The 12,658-nt window shown below is 42.8% G+C and overlaps 1 protein-coding gene across 1 annotated transcript in view; it reads right to left on the bottom strand.

The window, feature by feature from the left end:
• LOC116991519 overlaps nucleotides 1-12,658 on the bottom strand; it is a 75,829-nt gene that overhangs the window by 3,533 nt on the left and 59,638 nt on the right. The window contains exon 7 of the mRNA XM_033050182.1: nucleotides 7,447-7,533. Within this exon, the coding sequence (XP_032906073.1) occupies nucleotides 7,447-7,533 (87 nt within the window). The remainder of the gene's footprint in view (nucleotides 1-7,446; nucleotides 7,534-12,658) is intronic.

Genomic DNA, 12,658 nt, shown 5'->3' with positions numbered 1-12,658 from the left:
CATCGGTTTGTGAATACAAATTGGCGGAAAGCATATATAAACATTCCTCCCCAATTGAGGGAGAAAGCATCCACTGCCTTTGCTCCTGGATCCAGCTCGCAGGACACATATCTGGGTAACTGATGGTTTAGTCTAGATGCAAACAGATCAATATCTGGTATGCCAAATTGTGTAGTTATTTTGTGAAATACTGTCTGATTCAACATCCAGTCTGTGTTGTTATTAAACATTCGTGATCCAGCATCTGTCACCGTGTTATATGTACCTTGTAGATAGACCGCTGTTACCCAAATATTCCTCTCGATACACCAGTGCCAAATGAGGTTCGACAATCTGTCGTAAGATACAGATTTTACACCACCCCTGTTAATGGATATATGCCACCGCAGTGGTGTTATCAATCTGAATTTGAACAAGCACCGGTTGCATATTGCTACAGAAAACCTTGAGTCCATATTGTGCCCCCAACAATTCTGTGTAATTGATTCCATGTGTTGGGGAATTACAGACTCCTGCTCATTCCATCTGCCCCCACAGCTCTAGACTGTGTTGGTGGCTCCCCATCCTTAGCCGCTTGCATAGGTCTGAAGAACCCCCGATGGCTTTCGAGCAAAATTTTCCTTTGAGCTGTCTCACGTTCGTTATCCACCATAGTTATTCAACAATGGCCTCTGCTGGCAATCCATAGTTTGCCAATTTGGCCTGCATGGAATCTGAGTGTTCGTTCCTTTGCTCGCTGTAAATTCTGGTAATGCAAAGGCCCGTGACGTACTGCTGGGAATGCAGCTACTATTTGCCAATTACACTCGCTGTTTGCCTGATAGATGGCTAGTATTTGACTATCAGGTCATAGCAGGCTTAATTAAATATTGTTGTTTGCCCCTAGGCAAAGTCACCAACATATTTACTGTTTTTGATAGTAAATTCTAGGTAATCAATTACCCTTGTAGGTGTCAATTTTGATTTAACTGGATGGATGAGGTAACCAATTCTTTCAAACAGGTTTTTGGTTTGCTTTGACTGATGCTTCTGCCAATTCTTGGTGACTCCAAAATGAAAATGTCCTCCAAATTTGCCATTACTATGTGGTTCTGAGACCTTTGTAGACCCAGAATTGGTTTCCGTAATTTAGTCAATAGTCTAGGAGCTGATGTCAACTCATTTGGCAGAGCCATGCCATCCAATTAAACTTCAAATATCTCCTGTTCTTAGTGAATAGACACCGAATAGTATGCATCTTTGAGGTCGATGCATGCCATGTGACCACTTTATAGGAAGCTCCTATAAAACAGTTGTTAGACCGTAACAAAAATTGCTGTTCTGAAAGTCTTTACTGCACAAATGAGTTAAACCTGGATGAAGTGACATCCTCCATCTGTCACCTGTCCTGAAAGGCAATCCTGCCCAAAATACTGGGCCTGCCTTGAAGACAACTCCGGTCCGAGTTCCAAGTCTGCTTGGGACCTATGTATGTTGTGCAGTAAAAATAATCACATGTTATTATCTGTTTTTTAAAACCAGATCTGAAATTCATGTTATTGTCATTTTGAACAAAAACACAAGAGTAAAATTACTAACATGTAACTGGTCCACAATCCCTTGTTTCAGCAAACCCAGACCCACCTACCTCTATGGCTACCGGTGGTCTTGTGGTAAGCCCAAAGGCCCCTGATGCGGGTTTCTCCTTGATTGGGAGTAGGACTGGTAGGGAGTGTGGATTCCATGTTTCTCCTGACCTCTGCTTGGGTCTTGGTCTGAAAACCTCATCATACTGAGCATGCCTTGTAGGAAAATTCTGGTCATAATTCTGAGTCTGCCTTGAAAGACGACTCTGATCATATTTCCGTGCCCAGCTTTCAAGCTACCACCGGCTTCAGTGAACCGCTTACCACCTATGGAGGTGTGGGGTGTTGTCGCCTACTGATGAAGTTTTGCTTGTCATTGGTACCTTGATTGGTCCGACAGCTTTAGCTTCCTTCTTCTGCGCTTACCCGAAGAGAGGATTCGGCGGCTGGTTTCTCCAAAGTCACCCTGATAGCGCTGTTCCTTTGCCGGCATTTGTAGCGTGCGGATATTCTGCCAATTGCTGGCTTTTGAGGCCATATGCATGTGCTTCAGTATGTTCATACTTTAAATTCGAGATCAGTTACCTACTGATCACTCACACTCCCCTCCACTGAGAGTGAGATTTGTAGGCAGCCCCGAAAACAGGTGCTGCCGCAGGCCCCTGAGGATACCTCCGCTGACATGGCCCCTCCAGCGGACCTAAATGAGATTCTTGCTTTGGGTCAGACTGAAACTGACCGTGAATGCTCCTCTCCTCAGAGCAGGAGACATTTGCTAGATCTCTATCCAGGGAAGCACCCAGTGGAACCTGGATGATTGCAGAAGTACTTCTTTTCTTTTGTGATTATTCATTTAATGTAAAGCACTTTGGTGTCAATGTGAGTTAACTTAAACAGTGCTGTATAAGTAAAAGTTACTTACTTACTTCCTTTCTTCTGCTTGTCCCTGGGAAGGTCCCGGGCTGACACAGCTTCCCCCTTTGGAGCAGGTCATTGTTGGAGCAACTTCTCCAAAAAGTTGCTCCATGTGGGAGAGTCGTCCTCAGACGCTCTCTGTTCCCTTTTCCCCGGACTCATCTGAGTCAACGGGGTTGTTTGACTTGCGGGTGGATTTACGTCCCGCCGGGACCACCAACGGAGCTCCTCCTCCTGCAACAAGTCTCCTGCCGGTTCAGCTGCCGGCGCTAAATGTCGGGAATAAGACCGTCGCCCGCTACTGGAAATGCTGCGGTCTTCGGCAGCCGACTTCACCGCGGACCGTCTCCTCAACATCTGGGCCCTGAAACTACAAAAAGCTTCAAACCCAAAAGAACGCTGGTAAGTAGTTCAACTTTCCTTACCTGCCCATCCCGACGGGCTGGGAGGACACAGTGCCTCTGCGTTGCATTCAGACGTAATGACGCGCATGCAGACGGACGGCCCTTCTTCACGTAGTCACTCACGTGACTCCGAAGTAAAATCAATGATATGTAGGAAAAGAGCATATACCGTACAGGTGAAATTGACTTATAAGGGGAGGAGTGCGGTGTATGTAATAGAAATTGTATTACCTGCCTCCAAGTTAAAGGGGGAGGAGTGTTAGGTATGTGATATAATGATATAAGGATGACACAAAGCTGGGTGGCAGTGTGAACTGTGAAGAGGATGTTAGGAGGTTGCAGTGTGACCTGGACAGGTTGAGTGAGTGGGCAGATACGTGGCAGATGCAGTTTAATATAGATAAATGTGAGGTTATCCACTTTGGCGGCAAAAACAAGGGGGTAGATTATTATCTCAATGGGGTTAGGTTAGGTAAGGGGGAGGTGCAGCGAGACCTGGGCGTCCTTGTACACCGGTCACTGAAAGTTGGCTTACAGGTACAGCAGGCAGTGAAGAAAGCTAATGGAATGTTGACCTTCATAACAAGAGGATTTCAGTATAGGAGTAAAGAGTTTCTTCTGCAGTTGTATAGGGCTCTGGTGAGACCACATCTGGAGTATTGTGTACAGTTTTGGTCTCCCAATTTGAGGAAGGACATCCTTGTGATTGAGGCAGTGCAGCGTAGGTTCACGAGATTGATCCCTGGGATGGTGGGACTGTCATATGAGGAAAGATTGAAAAGACTAGGCTTGTATTCACTGGAATTTAGAAGGATGAGGGGGTTCTTATAGAAATATAAAATTATCAAAGGGCTGGACAAGCTAGATGTGGGAAAAATGATCCCAATGTTGGGCGAATCCAGAACCAGGGGCCACAGTCTTAGAATAAAGGGGAGGTCATTTAAGACTGAGGTGAGAAAAAACGTTTTCACCCAGAGAGTTGTGAATTTATGGAATTCCCTGCCACAGAGGGCAGTGGAGGCCAAGTCACTGGATAGATTTAAGAGAGAGTTAGATAGAGCTCTAGGGGCTAGTGGAGTCAAGGGATATGGGGAGAAGGCAGGCACGGGTTATTGATAGGGGACGATCAGCCATGATCACAATGAATGGCGGTGCTGGCTCGAAGGGCCGAATGGCCTCCTCCTGCATCTATTTTCTATGTTTCTATAATTAGCATATATAATTAGTATATGTGATGTCTTGTGCAAGTACACATATGCGGGAGAGACTCAAGGTGGCGTCCTGGAATAAAGAAGCTTGTTAGTGTACTCCCATGTCCGAGCCTTATTTAAGTCTGTTCCAAGCATATAAATACACAACAAAAGTGATAAAGGCAGAAGGCAGGAAATTAGACGTCAGATGGTTTCCATATCTATTGTGAGCAAGATGTAAGCATCAATAATCAAAGACGAAATAACTGATGTTTGGAAAGCAGTATGTAATCAAGCCTCGTCAACATGGATTTATGAAAGGTAAGTTTTACATTTGAAAGATATGTTCACAATCTTTGAGGTTGTGACAGGAAGTGTTGATAGAGGGGAAGCGGCGTAGCTAGTTATATAAATTTCTAAAAGACATCTGACAAGGTACCACATAAGAGGCTGGTGCATAAATTAAGAGGTTGGTGCATAAATTAAGAACACAAAGTATTCAAAGAAATGTGTTAGCATGGATTGGAAACTGCCAGACACAAAGAAAATAAGAAGTGATGCTCAGCGGGTACAGCAGCATCTATGGAGCGAAGGAAATAGGCAACGTTTCGGGCCGAAACCCTTCTTCAGACTGATAGGGGGTGGCGGGGAGAAGGAAGGAAAAAGGAGGAGGAGGAGCCCGAGGGCTGAGGGATGGGAGGAGACAGCCCGAGGGCTGAGGAAGAGGAGGAGAAAGCAAGGGCTAACAAAATTGGGAGAATTCAATGTTCATGCCCGCAGGGTGCAGACTCCCTGCGGGCATTTTACATCGGTGAGACTAAGCGGAGATTGGGCGATCGTTTCGCCGAACACCTCCGCTCGGTCCGCAAGAACCTGCCTGACCTCCCAGTGGCTCAGCACTTCAACTCCCCCTCCCATTCCCCATCCGACCTCTCTGTCCTGGGTCTCCTCCATGGCCAGAGTGAGCAACACCGGAAATTGGAGGAACAGCACCTCATATTCCGCTTGGGGAGTCTGCACCCTGCGGGCATGAACATTGGATTCTCCCAATTTTGTTAGCCCTTGCTGTCTCCTCCCCTTCCTCAGCCCTCGGGCTCCTCCTCCTCCTTTTTCCTTCCTTCTCCCTGCCACCCCCTATCAGTCTGAAGAAGGGTTTTGGCCCGAAATGTTGCCTATTTCCTTCGCTCCATAGATGCTGCTGCACCCGCGGAGTTTCTCCAGCATTTTTGTGTACCTTCGATTTTCCAGCATCTGCAGTTCCTTCTTGAATAAGAAGTGATGCTGATGTGTCCTTTTCAGGCTGGACGGATGCAACTCGTGCAACATCTCAGGGATCAGTTCTTGGCCCTCAATTGGAGAAGGGAATGAAAGTTTGCTGATGATATGAAAATAGGTGGAAGGGCATGTTGTGTTGAGGACATTGTGATTCTTTAGAATTTATATAGATTGAGTGATTGGGTGAAAACCTGGCAGATGGATTTTAATTTGGGAAAATCTACAGTTATAACCATATAACCATATAACAATTACAGCACGGAAACAGGCCATCTCGACCCCTCTAGTCCGTGCCGAACACATAGTCTCCCCTAGTCCCATATACCTGCGCTCAGACCATAACCCTCCATTCCTTTCCCATCCATATAACTATCCAATTTATTTTTAAATGATAAAAACGAACCTGCCTCCACCACCTTCACTGGAAGCTCATTCCACACAGCTACCACTCTCTGCGTAAAGAAGTTCCCCCTCATGTTACCCCTAAACTTCAGTCCCTTAATTCTCAAGTCATGTCCCCTTGTTTGAATCTTCCCTACTCTCAGTGGGAAAAGCTTTTCCACGTCAACTCTGTCTATCCCTCTCATCATTTTAAAAACCTCTATCAAGTCCCCCCTTAACCTTCTGCGCTCCAAAGAATAAAGCCCTAACTTGTTCAACCTTTCTCTGTAACTTAGTTGCTGAAACCCAGGCAACATTCTAGACCCTTTATGTTCTTCCATGAAAGGGATCAAAAACAGTTTATTATAAAGTGAAGAGAGACTGCAAAGAAATGAAATACATTAGCCTTTACTGCAAAGGGCTTGGAGTTTAAGAATATAAAGATTCACCAGATTAGATAATAATCTAGAGAGGCTAATAATATAGAGAGGCTATATGGGGCGGCACAGTAGAGTATCAAATACAGCTGCTGTTTTACAGCACCAGAGACCCAGGCTCAATCCTGACCACAGGTGCTGCCTGCACAGAGCTTGTACATGTGAGTTTTCTCCGGGTGCTCCGGTTTCCTCCCACACTCCAAAGACATACAGGTTTATAGGTTAATTGGCTTCGGTTAAAATTGTAAATTGTCACCCAGTGTGTAAGATAGTGTTACTATACGGAGTGATCGCTGGTCAGCGCGGACGCGGTGAGCCGAACGGCCTGTTTCCATGCTGTTTCTCTAGTCTAAAAGGCTAGATAATTTGGTCAGTGTTCCTTGGAGCTGAGAAGAATGAGGAGTAACCTTGTTGAAATATATAAGATCGTTAGATGACGTGACATACGTTGTGATGTTTCATGAGTGGGAGTATCAGAAACAAGGGGAAAGAGCTACAAAATAAAGGGCCAGTCATTTAAAACTAAGGTTTCTTGAAATTTCTTCTCTCATGAGCGCAGCGAATCTCTGGAATTCACTGCTGTTGAATGTAGTGGAGCCCAGATCAGATATATTTAAGGTTAAGTTCAGCAAATTATTGAAAGATTGAGGAATTGATGATTCTGGGGAACTGGCATAAAAGCTGGAAAAGAGAGGTATTAGTGGGACAATGAGAGAAAAATATTGTCTCCAATGAAGGCAAGCATGCCAAAGGCTTTTTCAGCACCCTGTCCACCTGACTCGCCAGTTTTAGTTCTGTTCTGCAACACCAGCCGGGACTCTACCATTTACTGTGTAAATCCTGCCCTGGTTTCAAACACTAAAGTACAACACCACAGATTTGTCAGAGAAAAATTCTATTTTGCATTCCTTGGCCCACCTTCCCAACTGATCTAGATCCTATTATAAATTTAGAAATCGTCTCTCATTGACCACTAGTCCTATATCCCAATTTGCTTGTGTATATCATTTATAGATCAGTGACTACCTGTTTTTCCCCAGTTTGATATTACTCAAAATGGTTTCTCCAAAATGCAATTTAAATAATAAAGTAAAATCCCCAACTGCACTGTCCGTTATATTTCATGCTTCAAGTCAACATCTCTAAGAATTCACATAATGATTAATATATTTTCTAGAATCTATTAACAAACTGAACTGATAAAACAACTATGAAATAGAGATTACAATGTAAATTATCACAGAATCAAGAAAAAGTCATGGCTTTCTGGAGTGCTTACCACATAAATGGTTTTCTGTATCCAGTCATATCTGTTTGACACATTCACAGTCACTTGATGGATTCCTTCATGCTGAAATGTGTGACTCTGTATCCAAAAATGAATGTACATTATTACCCAACAATTAGATACGGTTTAGAAATCATTACCATTAACCAAGCGAAAGGTGCTATTATGTGATTTTCTAGCTTGCTGGTTTAACTTGAAATATTTTATTAGCTTAGCACTGTGAGAGGCCAAAGATTAACAGACCTTAACACTGATAGTTTGAACTGATCTGACATAAGACTGAACATTCCGTCCTGGTGCACTGAGGGAGAAACACATGCAGCATCAGTACAACAATCTTTTCTAACACCAAATCTCTTGTATTTATTAAAAAATAACCTTTCTTTACTACCGCTTGTGCGGTTTACCATGTCAGCTGTTTCAATATTTTATTTATATTTTAATAATTGACCTAAATTTATTTCACACATCCCTGACTGACTTGGCTTCAGAAGACAGGATAACTTTTTTTATCAATTCCCATTTTATCTACAATGATTCCACCTAAACATGCGCAAGGCCAAAAACAGAGACCTGAGATAAAGCAGTGTTCACTTATCATGATTGAGGCATCATTTAAAGCCACCTTTACTTTTATCTCTGGACCTTGATTTCACAACTTGATTTCATATGATTTCATAGAACCAGCAATTCTATTTGATTAAGATGGGATTCAGCGGTGTCCCCTGATTTGCCCTTCTCTTCAGTAAAACAAGATAAAATAATCTCTTGCAGGATTGGAATGAAGTGTCTGAAACGGCAGTAGAGCCAAACTGATTTTAACTTATAAAAATAATTGTTGTACACTTGAAAATAAAATAAATCACAACACTATGAGCAAAAAAGAAGTAGAGCCACAACATGGGTTTTCTCTGTGAGCTCCGGTTTCCTCCCACATTCCAATGACGTGCAGTTTTGTAGGTTAATTGGGTTCTGTAAATTGTCCATAGTGTGTAGGATGTGAAACTGGGATAACATAGAACTAGTGTACCGGCGATCGATGTGGACTGAGTGAGCCTAAGGGCCCGTTTCCACGCTGTATCTCGAAACTGCACTATTGCAATGCACCACTTACTTTGTAAACAACATCACAACTTTATAATGTTTTTAAGAAGGAACTGCAGATGCTGGAAAATCGAAGGTACACAAAAATGCTGGAGAAACTCAGCGGGTGTAGCAGCATCGATGGAGCGAAGGAAATAGGCAATGTTTCGGGCTGAAAGCCTTCTTCAGAGTCTGAAGAAGGGTTTCGGCCCGAAACGTTGCCTATTTCCTTCGCTCCATAGATGCTGCTGCACCTGCTGAGTTTCTCCAGCATTTTTGTGTACTCACAACTTTATAAACAAGCTGATGGAGTCCATTTAAGCATTTGTATTTCAAAAAATAAAATTGGTCTTTCTATTTTTGGTTATCACATTGCAAATTTGAAATCGGTAGCTTAAATGTGACTTACGTTGACTTAAATGATTGCGTGCATTATGTTGCAACATTATTCAGTGTGGTGCTCACACGGATCATTGACTAAACTGTAACTCTCCAAACTATAACTAAACTAAAACTATAAAGTCAATCTGGCCAGCATTAGTTAATGTCAAGCTGCATGCACTACCACAAATTACTGTGTTTCACTGTTTCCAAAACAGAAATGCTTCAACTTTACAATGGTACATTTCTGAGGTTGAGGCTCAGTACCACATTAAAGTGAGCCAAAGGCTCAAAGGGCATTCAACACAAAATGAGGCTCAAACACAAACTATGGCTACACTCACAGACTGTTTTGGAAATATTTTAGTCTCACGGCTCATTTTCTAGTTTGCCATCAAACACCAGAGCAAATGACTCATCCTTTATAGAATGCATGTGACTTTCACTTCATCGCTTTTCACTAGAGATCCCTGACTAAATGCTACAATTTATCACCATGCCAACCATGGCCTCTGAACCAGAAATCTTAATAACATTTGGTGTATTATTTCCTTCAGATGAATAAACTAAAATTTTGAGAATTCAAAGGCAGCAAATATTTCCAGTGTGTCTGCAGCCCTCCTTCATTCTGTAAATTGCAGCAGATTAGCACTGATGAGAAGCAATATCTGCAATGGGTACACAAGCAATTGCAGATGCTGGAATCTTGAACAAAATACAAAGAACTGGATAACTCAGCAGGTCAGGTAACATTTGTGGCGGGAATAGATTAGCATTTTGTCAGGTTCGTAGAAGAGTCTTAACCGGAAACCATGCCTATCCATCCCTCCACAGATGCTGCCTGACCCGCTGAGTTACTCCAGCACTTTGTGTTTTGCCTGCAATGGGTAAGCTGCCAATTTTAAGTAACTTGGTTCCGATTTAGATGGTGCATAAATAATCTTATTTGACCCATCATAATGACAATGAAATGTTACCCCAAAAGAAATGACAATTCAGACAAAATTATTCATTCATTAACCTGAAAGGGAATACAATGCTCTATTGCAGAGTAAAATAACTAACTGGAATCAAATTTTGAGCCATTATTCCAAATACTTCAGCAATGGAATGAAGAACAGGAACCCAGAATAAGAGATAGGCAATTTAGTATGAGAGAATTTGTTTCACTGAGAGGCTGGTAAGTCCGTAGTATTCTCTCCCCCAGAGGTACTCCAGAGCTCACCCACTGAGTTCAAAACGGCCATTTTTTAATGTAAAGGGAATCAAGGAAGACAGTGATAATACATAAAAAAAGAACTACGTAGATCATCAATTATCAGCACAAGTAGGAAATATGGATAGAAACATAGAAAAATAGGTGCAGGAATAGGACATTCGGTCCTTCGAGCCAGTATCGCCATTCAATATGATCATGGCTGATCATCAAAAATGAGTACCCCGTTCTGGCTTTTCCCCCATAATCCCTTGATCCCCTTGGCCCTAAGAGCTAAATCTAACTCCCTCTTGTCCAATTCATCCAGTGAATTGGCCTCCAATGCCTTCTGTGACAGAGAATTCCACAGATTCACAACTCCGGGGGAAAAAGTTTTTCCTCAGGGTCCAAAATGGCCTACCCCTTATTCTTAAACTGTGCTGGCTTGAAAGGCCGAATGGCCTACATCTGCACCTATTGTCTATTGACCCCTGGTTCTGGACTCGCAAAACATCGGGAACATTTTTCCTGCATCTAGCCTATCAAATCTTTTAAGGATGTTATATGTTTCTATAAGATCCCCTCTCATCCTTCTGAATTCCAGTGAATACAAGCCCAGTCGACCCATTCTTTCATCATGTTAGTCTCGTCATCCCGGGAATTAACCTGGTGAACCTACGGTGCACTTTCTCATAGTAATAATGTCCTTCCTTAAATTAGGAGAACAAAATTGCACACAATACTCCAGGTGCGGTCGCACCAGGACCCTGTACAACTGCAGTAGGACCTCCTTGCTCCTAAACTCAAACCCTCTCGCAATGAAGGCCAACATGCCATTAGCTTTCTTCACTGGCTGCTGTATCTGCATGCTTACTTTCATTGACTGATGTACAAGCGCACCCAGGTCTTATTGTATCTGCCCTTTTCCAAATCTGACACCTTTCAGATAATAATCCGCCTTCCCGTTCTTGCCACCAAAGTGGATAACCTCACATTTATCCACATCTGCCATGCATCTGCCCACTCACCCAACCTATCCAAATCACCCTGCATCTCATCTCACACTCCCACCCAGCTTTGTGTCATCCGCAAACTTGGAGGTCAAACTTGGAGATGACATTCCCTCGTCTAAATCGTTAATGTATATTATAAGTAACTAGGGGTCCCAGCACCAAGCCTTGTGGCACCCCACTAGTCACTGCCTGCCATTCTGTAAAAGACTGGTTAGTTCCTACTCTTTGCTTCCTGTCTGCCAACCTGTTCTTTATCCATGCCAATACCCTACCCCCAATACCATGTGCTCTAAAATTGCACACTAATTTCTTGTGTGGGACCTTGTCAAAGGCTTTTTGAAAGTCCAGATACACCACATCCACTGGCTCTCCCTTATCCATTCTACTTAATACATCCTCAAAAAATTCCAGAAGATTAGTCAAACATGATTTCCCCTTCATAAATCTATGCTGCATTTAACCGATCCTGTCAATGCTTTCTAAATGCACTGCTTTAACATCTTTAATAATCGACTCAAGCATCTTCCCCACTACCGATGTTAAGCTAATTGGTCTATAATACCCCATTTTATCTCTCCCTCCTTTCTTAAAAAGTGGAGTTACATTGGCTACCCTCCAGTCCACAGGAACTGATCCTGAGTCGAGAGAACATTGGAGAATGATCGCAAAGGCATCCACGATTTCTAGGGCCACCTCCGTGAATACTCTGGGATGCAGACCATCAGGCCCTGTGGATTTATCTGCCTTCAGTTCCAACAGTTTACCTTACACCATTTCCTGACTCCCTCCAGTTTCTCTCTCCCATTAGATCTCAGTCCCCTAGTATTTACATAGAAACATAGACACATAGAAAATAGGTGCAGGAGTAGGCCATTCGGCCCTTTTAGCCTGCACCGCCATTCAATATGATCATGGCTGATCATCCAACTCAGTATCCTGTACCTGCCTTCTCTCCATACCCCCTGATCCCTTTAGCCACAAGGGCCACATCTAACTCACTCTTAAATATAGCCAATGAACTGGTCTCAACTACCTTCTGTGGCAGAGAATTCCACAGATTCACCACTCTCTGTGTGAAATTTCTAGGAGATTGGTTGTGTCTTCCTTAGTGATAGAAAAAAGGAAACTACAAGTAAACAGAAGAAAATGGTGAAAATACTAACAACCAACTTCCACATAAGGCTTGGGAAAGGAAGCAACAGACAATAGGAAGAAAAAGTGAACTCTTTTCTACTGTGAACTAATGTGAACAACTACATGAGCTCACTGTTAGAAAGGAAAACCCTGAGCACTCATTGAATCTGAAGGTCATGTGGCACACTCAACCGACGGCGCAATATATGTTATTCACAAGTAAGAATATATAGAGACACTAAGTGAAAAGACCAAAGAAAACATATGAAAAAACATGGATAATGATAGTTCTAGATATAGAATACTATAGATATAGGGGCCATACATCTTTAGAAAATGAAGTTAAAATATTCATTTGCCGGAAATGAATTTATATAATGCAAGAGTAAAAAGCTAA

This window comes from Amblyraja radiata, chromosome 2, assembly GCF_010909765.2.
Source record: "Amblyraja radiata isolate CabotCenter1 chromosome 2, sAmbRad1.1.pri, whole genome shotgun sequence".
NCBI lineage: Eukaryota > Metazoa > Chordata > Chondrichthyes > Rajiformes > Rajidae > Amblyraja > Amblyraja radiata.
This window is presented reverse-complemented; position numbering and strand designations above follow the sequence as displayed.